Here is a 24,201-nt window from a genome sequence, read left to right as displayed (position 1 = left end):
GGAGAGAAAAAGAAACTTAAAGTATTTAAGATGGTTAAAAACTATCTCCAATTGGTCCCATGGTCTAGTGGTCAGGACATTGGACTCTGAATCCAGTAACCCGAGTTCAAATCTCGGTGGGACCTTAATTTTACCATTTTTCACCTGTTGCTTTAAATTTATTTAGCTAGAATGGCTTATCCAACAAGAGAAGAATTATTTTTACAATTTAATTATATATACTTTTTTTAATAATAAATTATTCTAGTGTGCATTCCATATGTAAATGAGCAATTCATTATAATGTGCATCAATTATAATATATATATACTAACTAAAAAATGTATATACAAATAAATTGTAAAAGCCCTATTATATGCTACTTTATTATGATAAAAAAAAAGGAGAAAGATGAAGTACAATCATACAGACCAATTATACAAACCTATATGTACACAAATTAAGAAGTTATTACAATTCACAAACACAACATTGCAGCTTGTATACCTCAAAAAAACCCAAGACAAACTGCAAAAAACTAAACCAAGCAGTAACCCGGCCTCTTGAATCCCTTGCTAACCTAACCTATTGAGTTGCAGATGGAGCTTTTCATAATACATGAAGTGGTTTTATTTCCCTCTCTTCTTTTTCTCTTTGCATAGACTGTTCTTCCTCCTTTTGAGGCAATTGGAGGATGCAGACCATACGGAGAAATAATATATATATATATATATATATATATATATATATATATATATATATATATATATATATATGCTCAAATGGGGAGCCTGACAAAGAATTTACGTACAAAAGAATCACAAACGCCATCTCCCTAATCATCAACATAAACTGCCAATCTTGACGGATCCGGGAAAATCTCCCTTGATGATCTCTTAAACGAGAAAGAGAGTTCTTCTCCACTCTCTTGAGATCTGGATGAATGTCTAAAACTGTTACCTCTTATTCTCCTTGATGCAGTAGCAGAAAAACTTTCTGAACTTTGACGCCAGCTTCCACGAAGAGCACTATGCCATGAGCCGCGAGATGATGTAGTCCTAATTCGAGCTGAACTGTTACAAGTATCCTCCCTCACTACCCTCAATGGATTCTCAAGGGCTCTGAGGACATAGCGAGCAAGTGGTCTCCTTGAAGGCTTTAAGTTGAGGCAGGACTTCGCGACAATTGCCACAGCCCACACCTCCTCCAGATGGTCCTCATCCACAGGAAGAGAAGGATCCACAATTTTCGTCACAAGCTCCTTCTCATTAATGTTGATGTAAGTTAGTGTGCTCTCCACCCACTCACTCATGGCAGCATCACTCGAGCCACTTATGCCAAGCTTCCCCGTCACCAATTCAAGCAGCACCTTTCCTAAGCAGTACACATCATAGGCACATATAGCAGGAGCGCCTGCAACCAAAGAGATTAACAACAAAGTCAGCTCTAGCATAATTTTCCTGAAAACGAGAGAAGAATTGCTCTGAGTTTTCCTGAAAGATTGCATACCTGAAATGCTTCTTTCCAGCTTCCTGTCCCACACAGAACGAGATAAAGCTAATGTTAGAAAGAAGTCATAATGTTTCATGACCTTTTCAAAAAAATTCTATTGGTAAAAAGAATGTAAATGTTCGACAACACAAAAGCAGGTCTATGGTAGTAAATAGAATTCCATCAAGTAATATAAGAGTAGACTAGCCAAAAGTAAATGAGCAATTGGTGTTAGAAATAGATTATCTTCCTATAACTTTCCCAGTACTTCTGCAAACTAAACATCACAGAGGTTTGTAGCACTGCATCATATCCAATCCTTCTTCATATTTAACTTGCTTAAAACTTTCTATCTAGTTTTATTCTCTGGATGCTGAGAGGAAAAACTGATTTGGTGAACAAGAATGATACATCAGCCTAACCTACCATGAAGACTAGAGGAAATCAAATATCCAATGGTCATCCAAAGTTTCAAACATAACTGAATACAAGTTTGCAAACCTCAAAATTCAGGGTATCACTAGTCACTGCCACTCACTCATGATTGTGCCAATATGTATCAGGAGTGTTAAAGCTTGAATAGTCGGGAGAAGTTATGCAAGAATAGCAAGGAAAAAGAAATCAACAAGTAAAATAATGGGGAGACATGCTTGATATCAGCATGAAGAAGCTTACTTTGACGATCTCAACATCCTGGTAAAGACATTCTGTTGTCCATCTGATTGCTGTTGTACATCACTCAGGCTTCCAAGCCGGACTTCATACTTATCATCAAGAAGAACACTACTTGCTTGAACATCTCTATAATCATAAAAATGAAGTCAGTACACACTCTCAGTCGGGTTGTGCACATGCACACAAAGTGTTTATTCTCATACTTGTTGGACATCGATATTAACAAGAAAACAAACTAGACTGTCATTCATCCACTTGCAGGGCCAAAGCAACTTAGACAGTTAATGCAACTGCAGAAAACTTAATATTCTTTTGGTAAGAAAGTGTTGTTTTATGAAAGTTTCAACAAGATGCAAATATCTCATACTATGACATGATGGACAAAATCAGAAGAACAATATGGAGATATCTCAAATGTCTTATAGTCGATACAGTTAAGATCGTGTTAGCAAAATGCCCTGAAAATGTTCAATGCCAACTCCTAGAAATGAGTAGCACAAAAGATAGGTAGAACAAAATTGACATCATAAGATCAAATAAGATTACAAATGTACCTGTGAACCATTGGTGGCGTACATTCGTGATGCATAAAACATAGAGCCTCAGCTATCCCTGTCGCGATCTTCAACCTCGTTATCCAATCCAGCGACGGCAATCCGTCTTCCTCAAGCCCAGGTTCCTTGTGCAACGCACTAGTCAGGTCTCCTTTAGGCATATACTTATAAACCAGAAGCTCCTCCTCCTCACTCTTTGAGCAATGTCCAAGAAAAGGAACAAATCTATCGTGCGAAAACTTGCCGAAAAAGCTCAATTCTCCAGCATAAGATTCATTCCTAACAGTCTTGACATCAGTTTTCTTCACAACTACTTGAGGTCCGTCTTCCAGCTCACCAAGATACAGGTCCCCTGTATGCCCATGCTTGATAAGCTTCATGTCACTAAAACCAGAAGTTGCATGAAACAACTTCTCATAGTTGAGATCCCCCACCGCCGACGATTTCCTAACAACGGCGGCAGGAGACGAAGGCATTGGCGCAACCAAAGAACGAACACCGTTAGCATTACTACCTCTCCTTCTACGAGGTCTTCTTCTCCTAATTAGGCACAACAAAGTGACTATAATCACAATAATGATTAATGCTACTCCCCCAAGTACTCCTCCCAAAATATATTTCCAATTGGCACTTGTCTTCTTAGGTGGGGATTCTGGCGACGAAGCCGGTGGTGGCGAGAGACCATCAAATGCTTCCCCTTTTTCTCTATAGAACTCTTCGCAATCTGTATTATTCTTCTGAGATAAAGCACTGCGGAAGCAATTCCTTGCACTCGATACGTTTCCAACTCCATTTGTTGCAATTACTTCCCCCTCAAAGTAATTATTCGAGATATCTACCAGATGAAATTTTTCTGCAAGAACTCCAATTGAAGAAGAGATCCGACCGTAGTAGAAATTATTCGAGAGGTTGAATACCCCACCACTTCCGTTGACATTGCTCGAGAGGTCCGGAAACTTGCCGGTGAGATTATTCGACGAGAGGTCGAGAAGAGTCAAACCAGTGAGAGAGAGCAGCGACGCCGGGAGGCTTCCGGAGAGGTTGTTGTGGCTGAGATCGAGGGAGACGAGAGAGGAGAGGTTACCGAGCGGTGACGGGATCGGACCCGTGAGGGCATTATGGGAAAGGAGTAGGGTTGTCAGGTTACTGAGCAAGCCGAGGTCGGCGGGGATGGTGCCGTTGACGCCGGCGGACCGGAGATCGATGGAGGAGATCCCCGGCGAGAGGCGGTGGCCGAACCAAGCCGGGATCGAGCCGGGGAGGAGGAAGGTGGAGGCGTTGAAGGAGGAGAGGAGAGTTAGGTTCTGCAAGCCGTCGACGCTAAAGTTTGGGTTGAGCCGGCCGAGGTGGGTCCGCCGTAGGCCGGAGAGGTTGAGGGAGACGACTCGGCCGGAGCGGCACGTGACTCCGGTCCAGTTAAGGCACGGGTCGGATTTGATGGGCCAATCCCGAGCCCGAAGGCTCAGGGAGGCCCGGAGGCTGAGGAGGCCGGCGAAGTCGGCGGTGGAGTTCAATGACTGGGCTACTCTGGACGAGTAGAAGTATACGAGAAAATAAAGAAGAAATAATCGATAATTCATGTGAGATAAAAATTTAACCAAAAAAATAAAAGTGATCTATTTCGAGGATCGTGATATAAGAAGATGATGTAAAATTATGTTATGCTTCAACGAAGAGTGAAGAAAATCTCCCCAAAAGCGGGTGGAAGAGAAGAAGGAGCGAGATATTGAGCATCGTTTTCTCTCTATATCCTTCTCTTTCGTCCGCGAAAGAGGAAGGAGGGAAGAGGAGGAGCGAGCGTTGACTACGGAAAGTCAGGTGGGAAGATATAAGATCGAGTGAGATAGTGGGAATTTGAAAAAAAAATTAAAAGAGTTTGACGATTCTTTCTCCTCCTTTTTTAGTCTGTGGGTGTCCGTAGATGGTTAAAAATTTTTGAAGATGGCGGTGGCTTTTTGGGCCATTTCCATTTTGGGACTCTTTTGAGTTATATTTACCTGTTCAAGCACACGTCTTTTGAGTGGAATCGGTAGGAAGCGGAAGCCCCTGTTTGGTTTTAAATTATTTTTTCCTATTCTAATTCTAAAGTTACAGCCAAATATTAAATTATTCTAATTCATTTTACATATAAGCTCAATAATTCTATTCTTGATTTGATATCTACTTGATGGAAAACAACAGCACAACTAAAAAATATTGTATTAAGGTTTTTTTACTCTGTTAGTAGAAGGACAGAGAATATATAATAATCATCAGCATAGTTATTATTTCAGAGGATGTGTGGATAAAATTACTTTGGATAGGCGAGAAGAAAATTAAGCCTTCGTTTACATTGCGAAGCTTAGCATGCCCAAGTGCTTGCCGTGTCATCCAGCACAACACGTAGCATTTAGCCTTTTCCAGGCTTTCGTGTCATCCATTATAATATTGGATAACTGACAGAGTTGCACCCCACCACGTTAAGGAGACCATGTAATAAATTATTATTTTCTTCCAATTTAAAAACATGCTTAATGCCTTCAGCATAATTTAATTAGCATTAATCATGCTGTTAATAAAACTAATTGAAGAATAAATCCCACTATTTTCACAAACCAAACCGGAGGATAGTTGCCTAAATTTCTTTGGTCAATTTTGCCGCCTGTGGTCCCAGAATATTATGTCTTGTCACACAATTTTCTTTTTCTAAAAGCAGTGCGGCGCCAATAGGAGAGCCGCAAATAGCCACGTAGGCGTGGAAGAATCTTATTAAGGTCAATGTCCTTTAGTATACTATATGGGTTTGAGACGTGATAGTTCCAAAGTTTTTTGTCTATTCCAATTGATATTTAAGGCCCATATAGATAAATTTGCATATCGCATCCTAATTTTCTTTTAACGATACTATGATTTACAACTTATATTTTTAATATTTATAAGTTAAGCTATATAATTTAATGAATATGTATAAAAAATATTCTTGAATAAATTTAAACTTTAACACTATAAAAATATTCTGTAAAATAATTAAAATATTCTTATTTCTAAGATAACTAAATTGTTCTTAGTATGACTTGATTTATGATATTTTTATAATTGTTTTAGTACAGTTAATTTAACTCAGATATTTTATTAATTTAATAATAGAATATTTTCTACATATATTTACTAAATTATAATAAAAATATAATATATAAATCATAATATGGTTAAAAAAAAGATGTTATATACAAATTTTTCTCCCATATATAATAAGCAACTGTTACTTAGTTTTAGGGAGAAAAAGAGAAGATATGCACATTTTTTGCTTTATTAATTTACTCTTTCAATTCCTAGGATTTCTTTATTTTTTATTTTTTTGAAATAAAAAAAGAGAGTAAACTTGAAATTTTTATTGTATTAACTCCACCTACCTATAGTTGGAATCCATCATGGAACTTCCAATACTTTTAGCAGATTTGCTCCGGAAAATTCTCGTAGAAAAATAAAATAATATCAAGATTCAAAACAAGTTGGGTAGTAAGTGGAATTGAGCACTAGAGTCTCTTTGACTTCATAAAAAAACACGGGGTCAGATGAACATATTTATGCAATTTACATATTTTTAAGGAATTTTATTAAAAAATCTTACTTTTATCGATATATCTTTATCACTTAATCCCTTCATTTTACTCTCGAAAATAGTCTGGAGTTAATTTTCTTATGGATAGTTATAATATAGATGAATTAAACTAATTATAAGTGTAAAATAAATTTAATACTCAAATAAGTTTTTAAAATTAAAATAACTGGAGAAGCAAAATTTAAGATCAATTAAGGATATTTATATTAAAATTTTATCTATTTTTCGGCATTAAAAAGTAGACGTAGGGATTAAAAGATAAATATTTATATAATATGATAATAATGATAATAAACACAAATTATAGAGTTCCTTTGGAAGGTACTCGATGTAGCAAATTCCTACGTCGCCACTGCAGACCTGTACTTTGTCGCATTCATCGATCCAATCGAGACGCTACAGTCCTAATGATATATGCGAAAATTTTTTTGACTCGGTTGAAGGTTCGATAGCGTGATGACTTGGAGGAGCAACTCGGCAGTGCAATGGCTTAGAGCAAATTTTATTAACATTTGATTCGAAGCAATTGTTCAACGACGTATATGACTTAAAACCTAGACTATACATTTTACTATATGGCTAAAAAAAATTTGGTGAGATCTAAGTATTTCTGTATCTAGATCATCATCTAAGCATTCAAGCTCACGAATAAAAAAAATTGATATATGTGATGGCGGTTTGGCCTCGTGGCATCAGCTCATTGGGGGTCGGGGGGAAGTAAACACAGTTAGGAGACGAGTCTCTTTCTTCGGTGTGAAAAGCTTATTATCTTCTCAATTCTCGTAACATAGAAAAAAGTCAACCAATCAAAACTGTCGTATTCTTCTATTTCTTTTGCCTTGTTCTGAAGGTTGTCGGCCCAATAAGAAATTAGCTGGCAACTAGACCTGGAGTACGTTCGAGTCTAGAAAAGAGTATTATACCGTGTAGAACAATAGGGAACCAATCAATCAACATACGGAGAAAAGGACCAATTTGGTAGTATGAGGCCTCTTTCTTCAAAGAATTGGTCAAATTTCAAAAATAGGCCAATTTGTGTGACCTCTTGCTCGCATGGGGTAATATAATGCAATTTCTATCAATTTATGGGCCAGTACTGTAGTATAGATGCCATCACGGCCCATATAAGGCCCAATATATCTACTATCCAAATAAGACGTATGGCCGTGTGCCCAATCTTATTGAAAGCCCAAGGGCTACGGGAAAGGTAAGAAAGATTGTTTTGGAACTTTGAATTTAACACCTTCTATATTTTTAATATTTACAAATTAAGTGTAATATTTTTATTAAATATTTATAAAATATAGTTTGTGTTAGAGATTAACACTAGTACTACTCATTTCTGCTTAGTTTGGACTAAGATATTTTGATTTGGATAAGTTATTTTAAGTATAGTTAATTTATTTTAATAGTTTGCTTAAGGTCAATTTAATTCTGTAATTCGCAGATAGTTAACTTAATTTTTTGTATTCGTGTTAAATTCAAAATTCCCAAAGATTATAAAAGCAATCCCGATTCCCATGCTGTGATGAGATCGGGACGAAGAAAATGAGCTCACATGACCACATTATTTTAAAATTTGTCGTCATCCACGGGATGACAACAGTCTGCCACCTGTCGGTCATCCTCCTCAACAATTTAGATATTTTTGCTAGCTTATCCTCGAGCGCCATTATATCACGTGCCCACTGGGACCACTTGTTACCCTTTTACCCCTTAATGGGCCCACCTTAATGGGCCCAGCCTCGTTGTACTATCCCAATTTATTTACCGGATATTCCGACTCCGAAGAGACTTATTCCTCTGTTCCGCAGCACAACTTAGCCTTATCCTGTGACCGCTATTCTACACCGCACGATCTATAGCGATCTCAGAGGATAAGAACGAAAGATGCTTGGTAAAGAAGCAATAGCGGTGACCATACTCGCGTTAGGTGTGGTTACCTCCCTCGTGTGGATCTATAAATCTAGGGTCTGGGGCATCCTTCGTCTCTCGTGCTTTCTTAGAGGTGGGTTGGCTTCTCCTCCCCCTCTTGTCCTGTTCCTTGTTCTAGGGTTTCGTTTCTTTTCCTCTACGATGGCCGAGGTCGAGTACCGCTGCTTCGTCGGTGGGCTGGCGTGGGCCACCGACGACCGAGCCCTCGAGGAGGCCTTCAAGCCCTACGGAGAGATCTTGGAGTCCAAGGTCCAGATCGTTTTTACCTAATTCTTTTTTCGACTTATATTTTTCGGGCTTTCTAGATCTGGATATGAGGTCGAGGTCTGATACGTGTTTAAACGCAGATCATCAACGATCGGGAGACGGGGAGGTCGAGGGGGTTCGGATTCGTTACCTTTGCGAACGAGCAGTCGATGAGGGAGGCGATCGAGGGGATGAACGGCAAGAATCTTGACGGGAGAAGCATCACCGTGAACGAGGCCCAGTCCCGGGGAAGCGGTGGCGGAGGAGGCGGCGGTTACGGCGGTCAACGCCGAGGAGGCGGCGGCGGCGGCTATGGCGGTGGGTATAGCCGTGGCGAAGGCGGATACGGCGGAGGCCGTGACCGCAGCTACGGAGGAGGGGGAGGAGGAGGAGGAGGGTATGGTGGCGGAGGATATGATGGTGGATCCCGCTATTCCAGGGGCGGTGGTGCATCGGACGGGAGCTGGAGGAATTAAAAGTGCTGCTATGGTAGCCCTTATCTTTTTTGAAGTCAAAAAGGATAAGCAGGCTATGGTTATCCGTGTTCTTCTGATCGTATCGTTGTGTTTCGAAGCTCATCTTCGAATGGTTATCTTCATTTTTGACCGTTGTGTGTTGGATCTTAGGTTACTCTGGGTTCCGTTTGTTTGTTGTTTGGTACATGTGGGAGAAATTTGTATTTGGAATTAGAGATCAATTGGGAATGAAATGCAAACTCTCTTGAAAATTATCCGTGGCTTCTTTCTTTTTCTTAGTAACTCTGTGCAAATAAGCCCTAAAGAATATTTCTTCATCCAGATTTGATAGTCGTATATTTAAAATTTCGTGATCGGGATAATTATTTTCCAGATCCGTGTCTTAAAAATTCCAATGAATTTTAATATTCACCCTGGAAAACTGGATCGACTCATTTTAGATTTTCTGCTTGTTTGTTTACACTGCACACTGAAAGCAATTGCCAAGATATATATAAGGCCTGGAGCTTAATACTGACGGGGTATTTGGGCGTGAGGAGCCTTCTAAAAAGGGAGCGGGCTTTATAATCCGTGGGTCGCAGGAGCATAACTCATCCCATGTACAAGTCCCATCCGTGGGTCTGCAGGAATCCCATGATCTTTTGCATTCTCTCTGTAACCCCCTCGGATGCTCTGGACTCTGGGGAGGGTGTATCTTTTTTGTGGGGGCCCTTTACCCCCATTTCCCTTTTAGTGCAAGTTTTAAAAGATTAAAGCTAAAAGCATCTCTATTTTCAACAACGATTTATCTTTCTTGTGGGGCCCTTTACGCTATTCCCTTTAGTGCAAGTTTTCATTACAAAATTTAAAGTTAAAAGCAACTCTATTTTCAACAAAGATGTATCTTTCTTGTGGGGCCCTTCACCCCATTTCCCTTTTAGTGCAAGTTTTTATTTACAAATTAAAGTTTGAAGCAATCTATTTTCAACTAAAAGGCCAGGCCAGAAGGAAAAGGACCAATGGGATTGAGATTCCATCCGAGATGTAGGTTGGTCCAGTTGATCCGACGCTATTGTATTCGTATCTATGCGCAGACTTGTGCATTACACTCATCCGACAGTCGCCCGAAAACTAACCCACAAGTTTGGCCTAGACGGAAACCGAGCACGGAAGGATATATGCGTGAAAATTTAAGCAACATATAATACAGCAATAATCTGACATTTAATTTACATAATATGCAATATATGGATATCTGACATAGTAAACAAGTGCACTCTAAGAATTTTTTATGTATTACCAGCTAAATTTAGGGAGCAGCACAGAGGAGAGGAGAGGAGAGGAGAGACTACGAGCATTTCTTTGTTTTCTTTAACTATGAGCATCTTCATCATTGTATAACATGTACAACAAGTAATCAAAGATTTGAACAAAATAAAATATCCATTGCAGCTTTCATCCCATAAATATCCCACTAATGAAATCCAGAAATTGAGTACAATCGTAAAAGTGGACCCCTGATGATCTGCAGTGGAGAGTTTGAACACTTAGCAGTACAAAGCTGCTATATAAGAAGATCATGGACAAACACAACTTCCTGGAAGGGTCCAAACTGCAAGACATACCCATTGACATATGTAGAAGTTCCATAATAAGCCAATCAAGAAGAACCTTACATTGCTCTCTTTTCAGCATTGCAGTCCTTCATCACAAAACCTAACTTTCATGTCTGAACCTTTTATGCTCTCTCTCAGCACGCTCAAATCTTCCAACAGAACGCGCATCATCAAGGCCATCGTGGTAATTTGAGGTAGGCGCACGATTATAATGCTGTGCATCATATCCATCCCTTCCACCAAACTGTTTACCTGGGCTCATTGCTTTTCTCTTATGACTACCAGGCTCAGGAGAACGGAAATCTTGACTATCCATCGATAGCTCCCCTTCTTCTGTATTTTCTATAACCTTCTCGTGTCCGAGATTCCCATTCTCTGTCACATGGTCAGAATTTTTAGGCCCCTCTCGGTACAAAGTCTTAGACCAGCTCTGCCTCCTCTCCTGCTTTATCTTCTCATCCTCAACAGCCAATTCAACACCATGTTCCAGCTCCCTCTCAATAAGGTCATCTTCATCCGTGAGATCAATTTTTCTAGCAACATCACCTTTGGATTTTCTTCTTTTCTCCAAAGCTGCTTTCACCTTGTCCTTATCGATCTTCTTCATGGCATCCATCATGGGAGAGAAATTTTTGGGGCCTTCAGTACAATTAGAAGTCCTCTCTTTGGTTCCATCAGATCCACCAGTGGCAGCCACAGTAGACTCTTCTACTGGACACTCAGACTCATATCTGCTGGATCTGCCTTCATAAGTTCCTGCAACGTTTCCTTGATCATGATGCCAATGATCCTTTGTACCAGCTTCCGTTTTGCTGTCACCAGGGCCACTCCTGAGTTTATTGCTTGCATAGTCATTGTTTTCATTTTGCAATAGTCTTTGGGTTCCATTTTGTTTTTCAGATTGTGATTGCTCATGTCCAGCGTGAGTCAACATGCTTGGGACAGAATGCTGCAAGCTAGATGGTTTTGTTGCCTGAGAATATCCATTTTGTGCAGGAGGTTCCTCAGCAGGAAATGGAGCTTTAACAGGAGCATGATGATGAGCCCCACTGGCAGAGCTCCCTTCAGTTTCATTTCCATGGGATTGTTGTGTTAGACGGTTTTGCTCATACAGTTCCAACATCTGATTGCTAACCTCTGAAAGCAAGAAAATTAGTGTTACAATCAAACATGGCTTTAGTATAGGAACTAACTAGAAACAATTTTGTTATGTCAATGACAAACATGTATGGAGAAAAGAATACTCCAGTTGAATAATTTTTCATCTAATGAATGAAAGCAAGCTGTAGTGACAAAGAAAATTAGAAAAGTTTAACAAATTCCACAAAATTGAGTTCATAAGTCCTCCTGATCCACACTAAAACATCTATCTGATACAGTGATACCGAAAGACCTTTTTTACTGTCTATGATATCCTGAATAAGTTTGTCTTTATCCATTCAATTCACATGGTAATGCCTAATTCTAGCAAATCACTCCACCCAACACCCTGTAACAGGATACATAGTCATTTATCAGAATAACATATCCAATAAGCACTTCTCATCTAGTGATAGCTCCCAGTAAAGACATAAATATCTAAAAAATATACAACACAGAATATAGGCAAGTTGATCATAATTCTCAAATTCTCCAAAGTACTAAACAGCCAAATATTGGCGTTTGATCTTCACAACTCAAAAAGTGCTATTTAGATGTAAGACATGAATAGGCAGAGTGACATCGCTCTTTAATGACTCCTAGGACACAAAAGTAAGCACTTACCTAGGCTGCTAATTCTGGCATGTGCCACAGACAACATAACAGATACCATACCAATAAAAGCCCTAAAGTTTTAAGCCGAATATGAAACTAACACTATGAACTCCGTACCAAGGAGGACCAGCACACTGACCTTCCAACTGTCGTGGAGTAACATCAAATTCTTGCCACCAGACCTTCTCACCATCAGATGGAAGCTTGACTTTCAGAAACTTTGCAGCCAGGAAGATAGCACCGGCAGCAATATGATGGGGCTTAAATTGTAGGCAAAGTGAAGTACGTAGTCTGCACAACCCCTTTAATACGTAAGGAATATACATTATTAAATTGAGTTGGAAAAGAAGAATAATGGTAGCTCTGGCATACCCATCATTGACAAAGTTCCAAGCAACTTGTGCAAGTGCATTTTGAGCAACCTTGAATTTCTTTATTGCTTCAACCAACGGCTTATAAGGATGATGCACATTAAAGTCAAAGCCAAGAGTTGCAAGAACCACTCGCTCCCCTAGTAAAATAAGTTCCTTTTGTTGTTCATATACTTCCTGTGCGAAGAATGTCCAATATCCATCAAGTACTTTTCCCAATGAATTCATTCAAAATGCTAGTCATATAAGCAAATGCACAGAGAAAAGACAAGGCAGAACCTGAACTCTACAGGAAACACAAACATCCATAAAACTCAATATTATATAAAACGAGGTTTAACAACAAGAAAAGATTGATTACAAGTCAATGGCTGACAATAGGAGGGAGAATGTGGGGAGATCTAACCTCCTCACTGTATGCAATTACACAACATGTAAAAGCATAATTATTAAAACCGGACTGAACATTGACCCAGATACAAGTTGAGTCATTGGGTTACTGGTTCGACTAGTGGGTCACTTGGTCGGACTGCTTGTTTATTTAGAATTATTTTTAATATTTAAATAATATATTAATAGTTCTAAAATATTCTAAAAACTAAAAAAAATCTATAAAAGCAATACAATTGTATTTCTTCAATTACTAGACATTTCCTAACTAATATTTAGGTTAAGGTACATTAGATCATATGACTTATACAAAATTATATATTAATTACACTTTTAATTTTTAAAATATAATTATTTTAATTCTATGACTAAATTACCCTTAAAGTAAATAATTAATACTTGTATATTAAGGATAACTAGATAATTTTCATAAAAAATGAGTAACCCAATCAGTTCGCGGTTCGCTAGTTGAACCATTTGGTCGGTCGATTTTTACCGGATCAGATTGTATTTTTAATGTGATAACAATATTGAACCGGCTATTTGGTTTGTTCACCGGTCCGATCCGGTTCTAATAATAATAGGCAAAATAAACGATAATATGGAGCAAAAAACCAACATCATTCAGCATATAAACAATTATAAGAACACCATGCAATCTATTACCCTCTGCTTGATTCGCTGGGCAGCAGCAGGATCCTTCTTATGAATAACCTCATAAGAAACAAGAATGACATCTTTCAAAGGCCGAGGTGTTTCTTCAACCTTCCCCGCCAGAAACATGCAAACAGTGGCAATTGTCTGCAGGTATATTCGAATGTCAACTTATACACTAGCAATAGTGGAAGACCAGAAATAATCCATAAACAATTATGTGTGGATCTCATATTTTTGTTGCACTGTCTTTATATAGATTAAGCCAATCAACAAATAGGTTGGAAATTGTATACACAGATTATATGTTCATGAGCAGCTTTCAGTAATGGCACTTCCCTAGAAGAATATGATCATGAAATCAAAGACGGTGCGCAAAAGAAAGCTCTTGTATAAAATATCAGTAGAAAACCCCCATATGAATATTTATAAATGCATGGTACATACAGATCTAGTGTTTTTAAAACAACTGCAATGTTTCAGAACAAATGCACCGACAGAGCCAGATTTTTACTCATAAAGCAACCCACAACTAATATAAGTTTTAAAAGAAAAGACACCTATTTGAAATCTTACGTAAAAGTGTGAAAAATTAGATACCTATTATGAGGTGGGAAGATTTTGTTTAGGTTGAATATGTGTTTAGAAAAATAAAGATGTCACAAAATCAGAAGGAGATTATTTTCAGTTAATTATAGCCAGTAAAACCTCAAATGAAGTTGGATTGCAAGATATAACATACAAATAAAATATACTTACCCGCCTGTCATTTTTTAGATGGGACTGGCGGAGGAAAAAACGATGGCAAAAAACTATGGCTGTAGCAATTGTCACCTGGGGCCTGCATTAGATATAAGATATCCATCGGTCATTGCCACTGACATTGACAAATTGTATTACTAAAAATATAAGTATTGTAGTCGTGTAACTTTTGAATTTATGAAAGCAGCATTTACAGAACTACTAAGCAAATTAGCTTTCTGAACTTGTTCACAAAAACCATGACAATGAATATTCCTACACCCTTAGTCACCTTGTACAAAAGAACTTATTGAAATAACTAAATGTGAAACTTTTACAGAAAAAAAAACCCACAGAGCATGACCTTTTATCTAGACCCTAATTATGTAAAATAAAGAATTGAAGAGTTACAACAGAAAACTGGGAGCTCCAGCACAACTGCATTGCATTTTATTCTTGACCAAATCTTCAGCCAGAATCTAGCTACTCATCCACCACCTTCTTTAGAGAATTCTGACATAATATAAGAGCGGTGATGTTCCAAAACATTCAACTAACTATAGTAAGACCATTTGCAGATATACAAGTAATGTACTTATGGATGTACACCAACTCACACTCCACCTGAGAACTGGATTCAATGTTTCACAATCTTCAAACACTTCCATCATGACTTTCAGAGTCTTACCATATAAGCAAGTTGGATGCAGTGTTTGAATTAGTGTCATACTGGTGTTAAAAAGGAGAACGAAATAAAATACAGCAACATATTCAAGAATAACTTGAAGCACCAGGAATGGCTACTCAATGCACTAGTCTAAGATGACAAGAAAAAAATTAGCCAAAAAGAATACAGATGATATACTATGAAAAGAGAAAAGAATAAAAAGCTAATAAAAAAATTGAACTTCCTGTTTGCACATAACATCTGCAAAAGCAACAGTAAAATGTCGGGGAAGCTTACACTTTAAGTCTCATGCCCAAATCCTGCAAATATGTGCAATATGACTTGCGAAGGTATGTCTCTTTCTTCAGATCTATGCCATCTCTCCTAGATGGAGAGTTTTCTTCTATCTCCTTTCGACTGAAATACCAAGAAGAACCGGGACGACTTGCTTCCTCAAGCCTATCATGAGAGAATCTGTATGGACTACTTTCCACCATTCCGTAATGTGAAGGGTCACTGGGTGGTATAGCATCCATGCAGGATATCTCAAAATATATTTAAATAACAGCTGATCAAAGTAGTCTGATAATGTTTTTGGGCACCAGTTCTGCTCATGTTAAAGTGCAGGGCAGTTGTTTCCTGAATACAAAAGCAACAGGCCATCAACATAGCTGTCAAAGTAAGTTACAACATCTAGTTAGAAGCAAGCAATACAATGTGATTTAAATGCTAGAGATACAAATGTGCGTGTTAACTAAGATTCCCAGTTTTGACCGACCCTGAAACAAATCAACATACTAGTTTTGGTCGGGTATTGATCGTAATGACCGAAACCATCCAAATGGGTCGAATCAACCGGAAGCAAATCTTTCATTTACCAATGTATCAATTATCTTTCCTTTGATCATTTACCAATGTACCGAAACCACACAGTGGCCAGCTCCTCGTCTGACGGATCCATCAACACCGCTCTCCGATAACCTCGACTAAGTTTTTGTTCCTTTTTTGTTTTATTTTTTTTCCTCTCTCCAACAACCTTCTCACTCGGTCTCTCTTTGGTGAGCCCCTCTCTCTCTCTCTCTCAGTGCATCTCCCTCTTTTTTTGTAACAACAGAGAGTGAGAGCAAACACACGCAAGTGAAAGAGAGAGGAGAGAGGAAAGAGGAAAAATGAGATGGACACTAACAAAGAAAAAAGAAAGATAGAGTGAGACGTAGCAGAGGAGTATAGTGGGAGAGAATGGGAGAGTGGGCAAGAGATTTATCATTTCTGTGAAGAGTGGGAGAGATTGAAAGATGAAGAGAGAGAGTGAGGGAGAGATTGAGAAGTAGTATTTTTAATTTTAGATTATATATATAAAAGTAATTTATATTTATCTATTTATTTATTATTAATATTCCAATTTAAATTTTTATATTTTCACATGATTAAAAAAATAGTCCGATACCAAAATCCAACATTGGTGGCCGAAACGGCCCAACATGTATCATGTTTTAGGCGTCGACCCTGATCCCAATATTTTTAACCTTAATTTTGAATTATTATCAAAGTCTTGGTCAATCTAGGTAAGAAAGATAGCACAATAGAATTGCAAATGTTGGTATAAGTAACTTAGCCACTTGAATCAAGAAGCAACCTATGAAGGAGGCTTAGGCAAGCAGGTGCCTAGGAAGCTAGTGAGGTAACTCTAGTAGGAATGCACTTAAGGCTTTTAATCATTTTTTTTATTATTCTCTCACATTTCTTCCAACTGCATATGACAGCATGTTTCTCCCGACACCCTGCCTCTATTAGCTACAAGAATTAGTCTTCCCTTTCCTCTTTAAATCTTCAAACACCACATTTTGTCACTCTCCCTCTCAATATTCTCCTCCACCCTGAGTCCATTTTAACTCTCTCCTACTAAACCGCCTAGCCCTATTCAGCCTATTGCCACCCCACCCTTCCATTCTCCTCCTTCCTAACTAAGCATGCTCTCCTAAATAAAACCTTACATGGACCATACCTGACCATGGATAATCACTGGTTGAACTAGGTAGACTAGAAAGTCTGGTTCATCAAGATGATGATAAGTGAAGATCCAAGGTTTAACATATGATCAACTTTTAGGAAATAACATAAAAATCTAGAGCCATAAAGTACCATCTGCTCTTTAAGCTTCACCGGAGTAACTCTAAAACCACAAACTAACTAATCTGGTCCCTAATTGTGTCCAATCTAGAGCACAAGTGAACTGACCATCAAAGAGTTTTTTAGAGAGGATAAATCTCATATCCCCTTAAAATAGCAAGTGGAAATAACTACTTTGTTTGGCATGAAGGTTCCATCTTAAGTATAAAAGAGAAGAAAAATACTATGAACATTATGTATAAGTCTGTACAGAGGACTTAAAGCTCATAATCGTCCTAATAATATCCTCTCCGGTGTCATCTCCCTTAGTTTGAATATAATCAATTGAAAGGTTCCTAAAGTTAACAAATTTCTACAGAGACAACTGTGAAGTATAAACTTCACAATCGTTGTTCATGATAATAGTGTACGACTAGAATCAAATGTCCAAGACAGGAATATACGAAGATAGACCATATGAAAACAAAGAAAAATGAAGATATCCAAGCTATGAGGAAAGCTCCCCATAAAAAGACTTTGGGCCATGAAAAGCCTAGGAGGATTTACTTCTAGATTCGTCAACATAAAAGGAGGACAAATTAGATAGATTAGCAAGACAGATGCCTGCGACAAACAAAACCATAACTTCTGCACAACGATTTCTAAAAATAAAAAAATCAAGTGGTTGCACAAAACATCAGGTAAATGGAGGAAACATGAGGATGAAACTATGTCTCAGCAGTACCACCAACGAACAAAGTTTCCACATCATATCTCGTAGCACAACAGCATTCCTCTTGGAACAAAGATCATTAGACTTCCAGGAATAAACAAAAAAGGCTTCCAAAGAAACAAATAATCAACTTAGTGAACAAAGAAATAAATCTATAGGCACAAAATATCAGATGCCCCTACGCTTAATTTCTATGGAACGAAAGATTCACGGTTCATTGCTCCGAACCTGTAGGGCTTCTTGCTCAGGGCAATTCTGATGAAATCTTGACAGAATTTAAACAGTATTCAGGGAACTGATGGTTCTTCAGACGTGAAGAGCTAAAAAAGACAGCGATCGGATCCAAAAGTGACGACAAATTTGGGAAAGAGAGGTCTGAGAAGAAGAAGATACCTTCTTAAGGGGATCAAAACCCTAAGGTCGAGCAGACGCCTTCGGATCGAAACCCTAGCGGATAAAGCGGACGCTGTCGACGAGGGGGCCGAAGAACGGTCGGTAGGGCGGTAGAACCAAACCCTAATAAGGGAAATGGTCCGGTTTTCGGCGACTTTGAGCTAAAGCCTAAAGAGGCCTCGCCGCGTCCTTTCCCCCCCCCCCCCCTATCGCTATACTGCTATATGCGATGCAACTGGCGTGAACCACACGAGAAGCACGTGCCGTTTGGGCTAATCGGATGCCATAAAAGATCCGAATATTTGGGCTTTGGTTGGCCCAATATTTTGGGCTTATGCTTACACTCTTTTGTTACATGAATCATCGCACTAGCATCCAACATGACTTTAACCTTTGCTTTTATTACTTTGGCTACCTGTAAGGCTGTAAGTGATGCACTAGTTGACAAGTTAAATGAGCAACATCCCAAAAGACAGACCAATGTTACCCAAAGAACTAGTTTAAGCAGCAACAAATAAAACTAAAGAACAATGGATTCAGGCTAGAATAGTATTTTTCTGAACATTTAGACGGCGACGTCTCAGAAAATGCACAATCCTCTCCTCAAGAAAACATCGGAAGGAAAACAAAAAAAAAACGAGTGTAAATTATATCTCATATTTAAGCTCCAAAGAAATATTTATTAAATATCAATATCGATGACTACAGGAGAAATAGATGATGATGTTGGAGTTGAGGTGGCTACTAACTGTAGATGCATTCATCTCGTACAGACTCCTTTAGCCTTATTCCGGTTCAAGTATGAAACCATGAGACAACTTTTACGAATAGTGGAATTTAAAGAGGCATTTGCGTTTTGACCAAATGATGGATCATCATAGTTGCTCGAAGGTCGGCCCTAAAGACTAAAACTAAATAACCCTACGAGCTTGTAAAGTGATTGACTAGATAGTGACATAAGATCCTGCCACTACGAAAAGAGCAAATTTTTGGTGCACCATCTGAAGATGTACTGTTACTAGGGAGTGTGCTTAATAGTAAGCTACTGCTGATATACTACCAATATATTTATATAGATATATATATATATATATATATATATATGATTGATATTTTTTACAGATAAATTTGACATTGTCGCATGCTTAAAAAAATATTTGTATAATAGCATTATCTCATTGGCTACACAAATAAATAAGTAATAATAATAAGCTGATGGTTATTAAATGTTATGAAAATATATATTTATAATTCCAACAAATTAGCGCCGAGTCGGCCGCGACACGTGGGACCCGGCGAGGCACGTACTGCCAAATTTGCGGTGGGCCGCTCGAAAGGCGAAAAGGACCAATCCTTTTGCAGCTCGTGGCGTGCCACCTCCCACCGTCCTCGTATAAAAGCCCCATCAATGAATGCCCTTTGGCCTTTGGGCCTTGGCAAATCCCCTTTATATAACGCTTTTTCTCTTCCCCGAGTCAATATAAAACCTCTCTTTTTTTCTTATTTATTTTTTTGCTTCAATTGTTTAATTTAATTAATTCGCTAATTGGTCATTAATTAGGGGAACTGGCATCGCGGGCCACCACTATTGCCTGCCTCTATTTTGGGCCAGCAACTTTCGGCTCACGACCCAAACATCTCTTTGAAAATGCCATCGTGAATTAAAACTTTCCCAATAGAATCTAGAGAAATTTTAATAAATTTTCTTAAAATCGAACTCGTCCAAGCTCACTGGTTTCTTGGACACATTAATCGTTGTTAGCATTAACGTGTAATTCTCCTCATGGGCTCCACCACTACCTTAACAAATGGAGAAGCGACAAACAAACAGAGTCTCATAGATTTGACTGCTTCACTTAAATTATACCCTTCGACCCATATAATTCTATCCATATCCATGTATCGCTTACTGCCAAAATTTGTCAACCACCCCACCAACCGTCTTGGTGTCTACTTACTTTAGGGTGTTTTCGTAAATTTTCGTTACACCCTGGCACTATCACGGGCTCGTGAACGGTCCGATATCCTGGAGGTTTGGATTCTTTTGGGGCGCGTTCTTATGTTGTTCCGCGGAGCACGAGAACGAGTCGATTCCCTCGCAGCTGCCGCGATTAAAGAACGAAATAATACCATCTCCACAGTTCCGAGCTCGAGGCCCTACTGCGATCCTCTCTGAACCCTTGCTTCCCTTCTATTTTGGCTGTGTGTGTCGGTGGATGCGATCTTGAAGCGATTCTGGTCGTCTCCGTCGATCCCTTCCAGTTTCATGGAGTGGGGATTGGAATCGGTTCTTTGAGTGTTTGAGGGGAGGAGACGTTCGTTCTCTTGAAAAATTCGATCAAAATGGTGAGGAATTAGGGGTTCTGTGAGCTCTGCGTGGCTTGGCAAAGAAAGAAGCGCGCTTCTTGGAGTTCCGAGAGTAACGGAGATCAGTTCGGTGGGATTATTTCAAGTATGCGACTTGGAGGCGCGAAGGTTTGATGGCTTAGGGTTTTAGAGCTCCGGATTTGGACCATGTGCTGACTTTTTTCGGTTTAAAGCGTCTTAGCTATTTTTGAGTTGGTGAATGACCAATGCAGTTACTTTATCCTTCTGACTGCTTTGGTACTGAATTAAGTTGAAGAATATTTTGGTGATCGTAGTGTATTCAAGTGGAAATTTAGTTTGATTGCTGTGCTCTTCTGTTGTTTTGCGTTTCGTACGAAAATGTTTATGCTGATCGGTCAAAACTTTTGAGCATAAACCATTCAATGAGGGAAGATTAGAGCAGTGATTGTTTTGGCCAAGAAATAGGATATTTCTGGAAGCAGTTGTGGGATAAGAAATGCCAACAATCAGAGCTCCCGCCTCGAAAAAGACCGCGACACTCTTGGTAGGTACCTCAAGTGCAAAAGATCAGCCTTGCAATATGTTGAAATGCTCAACATGAATTTCTTCCTGCGCCTTTTCTTGTTGCAGGTGGCTGTTAAATGCAGGCCATTGACTGAAGCTGAGAGGCGTCATTGTCGTCATATTATTCAAGTGATTGATAAGAAGGTGCAACAATTTCTTGATTCCCTTAGAATGTGAAGGAATATTTTGTTCGCATGAAACAGTAGTAAGGCATGATTTTCTCTTATATTGCAGAATGTAGTTGTTTTGGACCCTGATCTATCAAAGGACTACCTGGATCTCATCCAAAATCGAACTAAAGAGAGAAGATACAGTTTTGATCATGTATTTGCACCTGGGTGTGTTAATGCGGTATGTAGAGTTCCGTGATTGAAATGTAGTTGTTGCTCAGTTTGGAAATTTCAGGAATGAGTCCATTATACTTTTTATTTAAATCTCCCATTGGCTCTTATTCTACTGTTTTGCCTTCAGTGGAAGAATTATTGTCTAAATGAAGGGTTAATCCTTTTCTTTTGAACAAATTTATGTACATCCATCTATATGAACTGTGATTACACTTTTTGCAGGATGTGTATAAAAATATATCCTCTACAATTGCTGGTGTCATTCAAGGTCTTAATGCAACTGTATTTGCATATGGTTCTACTGGAAGGTACTTATTTCTTATATATGCTCTACTTATTTATTAAGAATATATCCTCTACAATTGCTTTATCCAGTTGTTATTTTCCTTATATGTGACTGTAAGCTTGCATTAAAGGGCATTGTTTGTAATTTTGGAAGGTCTTCATTAGATAAGCAATGCAGATATTAAGGAAAATCAGAAGTCTGTTATACTAGATTTGTAACATATGAAGAAAAATATCAGTAATGTAAATTAGTTCCAAGCCGATGTTAATCCAATACTCATGTCTAGATTTAAATCTAATCCACTGCTGAGATGTTTGTTCTATTTTGTGCTTCTTTTGTGGCATATTTACTATAGCAGGACTAAAAGCATATCCTAATCCAAACCTGATATCAGACTGGTAGGGTAGCGGGTCCTACATGTATCTGTAAGCCATATAGAGCACAGAGAATCATTAAATCATGAGAGAAAACAAGATCAAAGATTGTGTGAAATAGAAAGGATCAATAGTGTAGTCCAATAATAACCAAGTGGGCTGTAATTCCTCATCTCATCTGAGCTATACTCTTACAGGCCATTGGCTCAAAGATATCTATCATGTTGTCTTTACAGGCCTGAAAATCCAGTGGCATCTTCCTTTGGAGGAAAAGAGGGGAAGTGTCATTCTCCCCCCTAGTAGCTGTAAACCTATCCTCCATTCTGTTAGGATTCTTGCAGCTGGTGTAGGTGATTTGTTTCACATATAGTTGAGCTTCCAGTTAAGAAAAATTAGACCTTTTATGGGTTTTCATAATGCATAGTTTCTCTTATTTGGTTTGGGAATATTCATGATCTGCAAATAGCCCCTTTGGCTAATGCATCATTCATTTCTTTAAGAAAAGGGTCACACTACAACTGATTTGATGTTTTTAGGTATGCTATGCTAGGGTTGCTGCACTTCTTGTTTGTAAATGAAGCTGATACTGATAGGGAAAAGTTTCTTGTTACTGTGACATTGTTTTTATTCTTTTTGGCAGTGGCAAAACTTACACGATGGTTGGGACCCGTAATGACCCTGGTCTCATGGTTCTTAGCTTGCACACAATTTTTGATCTTATCAAGAATGATGAGAGCTCAGACACCTTTGAAGTCACTTGTTCCTATCTTGAAGTGTATAATGAAGTATGCTGTGAGCTTTTACATTATGAGCGCTTGAGAGGGTTAATTGCTATGCTGCCCATGCATCTATTCATGAAAAGAGAGGGCTGATAAATAGGTTTCCCTTTCTGCTTAATTCCAGGTTATCTATGATTTGCTTGAAAAATCATCAGGACATTTGGAGCTTCGAGAAGATCCTCAGCATGGCATAATAGTTGCTGGTTTAAGAAGTATTAAGGTTTTACAGCCATTCCTGACATTTTCTTTACTTTTGTCAGTTATCTCCTTCTAATTGAATATATCATGATTTTGATTAGTTCCATCCCTCATGTGATACATCCCTCTCTTTCTGCAAGCCTACTCCAGCTGGTTGGTTGTGCTGGTTTTGTTTTGCTAATTTTGTTTGTTCTACTTGAGTAATATTGATATTTATTCTCCCAATTTGTCTTCACTTAGTCTGAAGCATGAAAGATTGTATGCCACATTATTTAGACAGACACGCAAAATTGTATTCTGAACTGTGAACTGTAAGCAGGGAAAACAAGTCTACTAAGTTACTTTGAATTTTGGCGTACCTATCCCTGTTTCTCTTTTTTTCACTTTTTAATTTTTTAATGCTTCTTTTTCTCTAGTAAATACAACTGACCTCTTTCGTCAAAAAATACAACTGAGCTCAGCATGATTTTGCCAGATGATTCTTTTTTCCCCCCAATAGTAGGTATCCATTGAATGTTAAATATTGCAGTTCTCCCATTCTGAACTTTTGATGCCTTTAATTTATAAGATCTACTATCATGACTCATGTCATCTTGAGCTTCTAAGAATTTGCATGTTTCCTGACAGAAAACAATATGATCCATTTAAATCTTTTCATTCCACAGGTTCAGTCAGCAGATAAGATTCTTGAACTTTTAAATCTTGGAAATAGTAGGCGTAAAACAGAAAGCACAGAAGCAAATGCAACCTCATCACGGTAATTGAGTGTCAAAAGTCTCTATATATACTTTCCTTTTCTGGTTGCTTTTTGGATTTTCCATGCCAGTGAAAGTTTTTTTTTTTAACGTTTCACTGTTAAGGTTAATTCATTAACCAATTCCTGATTCACATTCTCATCTGTTGTATCTTTAGCTTAATTTTCAACCTTTATCTTAGAAGGTATCAGTTAATTTTGTACGGTTA

The 24,201-nt window shown here is 38.4% G+C and overlaps 4 protein-coding genes and 1 non-coding gene across 6 annotated transcripts; 3 read left to right on the top strand and 2 right to left on the bottom strand.

Moving 5' to 3' along the window:
• Positions 1-53: 53 nt before the first annotated feature.
• TRNAQ-CUG (transfer RNA glutamine (anticodon CUG)) lies at positions 54-125 on the top strand. Its single transcript has one exon. It is a non-coding gene; the product is annotated as a tRNA-Gln (tRNA).
• A 212-nt stretch (positions 126-337) lies between these two features.
• Positions 338-4,496, bottom strand: LOC140796999 (probable LRR receptor-like serine/threonine-protein kinase At2g16250). The gene is made up of 4 exons (XM_073150237.1): positions 2,700-4,496; positions 2,146-2,271; positions 1,489-1,511; positions 338-1,392 (listed from the first exon to the last, which is right to left on the bottom strand). The coding sequence occupies exons 1-4, from the start codon at positions 4,277-4,279 to the stop codon at positions 815-817; spliced, it is 2,307 nt and encodes a 768-aa protein (XP_073006338.1). The 5' UTR covers positions 4,280-4,496; the 3' UTR covers positions 338-814.
• Positions 4,497-8,233: 3,737 nt separating this feature from the next.
• Positions 8,234-9,211, top strand: LOC140796154 (glycine-rich RNA-binding protein GRP1A-like). The gene is made up of 2 exons (XM_073149046.1): positions 8,234-8,484; positions 8,583-9,211. The coding sequence occupies exons 1-2, from the start codon at positions 8,377-8,379 to the stop codon at positions 8,955-8,957; spliced, it is 483 nt and encodes a 160-aa protein (XP_073005147.1). The 5' UTR covers positions 8,234-8,376; the 3' UTR covers positions 8,958-9,211.
• Positions 9,212-10,360: 1,149 nt separating this feature from the next.
• On the bottom strand, positions 10,361-18,627 carry LOC140796267 (cyclin-T1-3-like). Of its 2 annotated transcripts, XM_073149219.1 has the most exons (7): positions 18,366-18,627; positions 15,428-15,769; positions 14,482-14,563; positions 13,735-13,869; positions 12,680-12,855; positions 12,447-12,598; positions 10,361-11,689 (listed from the first exon to the last, which is right to left on the bottom strand). In XM_073149219.1, exons 2-7 carry the CDS (start codon positions 15,664-15,666, stop codon positions 10,653-10,655), a joined length of 1,821 nt encoding a protein of 606 aa, XP_073005320.1. In that variant the 5' UTR covers positions 15,667-15,769; positions 18,366-18,627; the 3' UTR covers positions 10,361-10,652. The 2 variants fall into 2 exon arrangements, with proteins under 2 accessions (XP_073005320.1, XP_073005321.1); XM_073149220.1 differs by lacking the exon at positions 13,735-13,869 and having other exon boundaries at positions 18,366-18,572.
• Positions 18,628-20,510: 1,883 nt separating this feature from the next.
• LOC140796632 (kinesin-like protein KIN-8B) lies at positions 20,511-24,039 on the top strand. Its single transcript, XM_073149705.1, has 7 exons — positions 20,511-21,237; positions 21,324-21,401; positions 21,492-21,608; positions 21,824-21,909; positions 22,902-23,046; positions 23,165-23,260; positions 23,904-24,039. Exons 1-7 carry the CDS (start codon positions 21,190-21,192, stop codon positions 23,997-23,999), a joined length of 666 nt encoding a protein of 221 aa, XP_073005806.1. The 5' UTR covers positions 20,511-21,189; the 3' UTR covers positions 24,000-24,039.
• The last annotated feature ends 162 nt before the right edge of the window (positions 24,040-24,201 follow it).

This window comes from Typha latifolia, chromosome 10 (genome assembly GCF_019914945.1).
Source record: "Typha latifolia isolate L0001 chromosome 10, TyphaL0001v2, whole genome shotgun sequence".
Taxonomy (NCBI): domain Eukaryota; kingdom Viridiplantae; phylum Streptophyta; class Magnoliopsida; order Poales; family Typhaceae; genus Typha; species Typha latifolia.
Note: the sequence above shows the minus strand (reverse complement) of the source record. Positions and strands in the feature narration are given on the sequence as shown.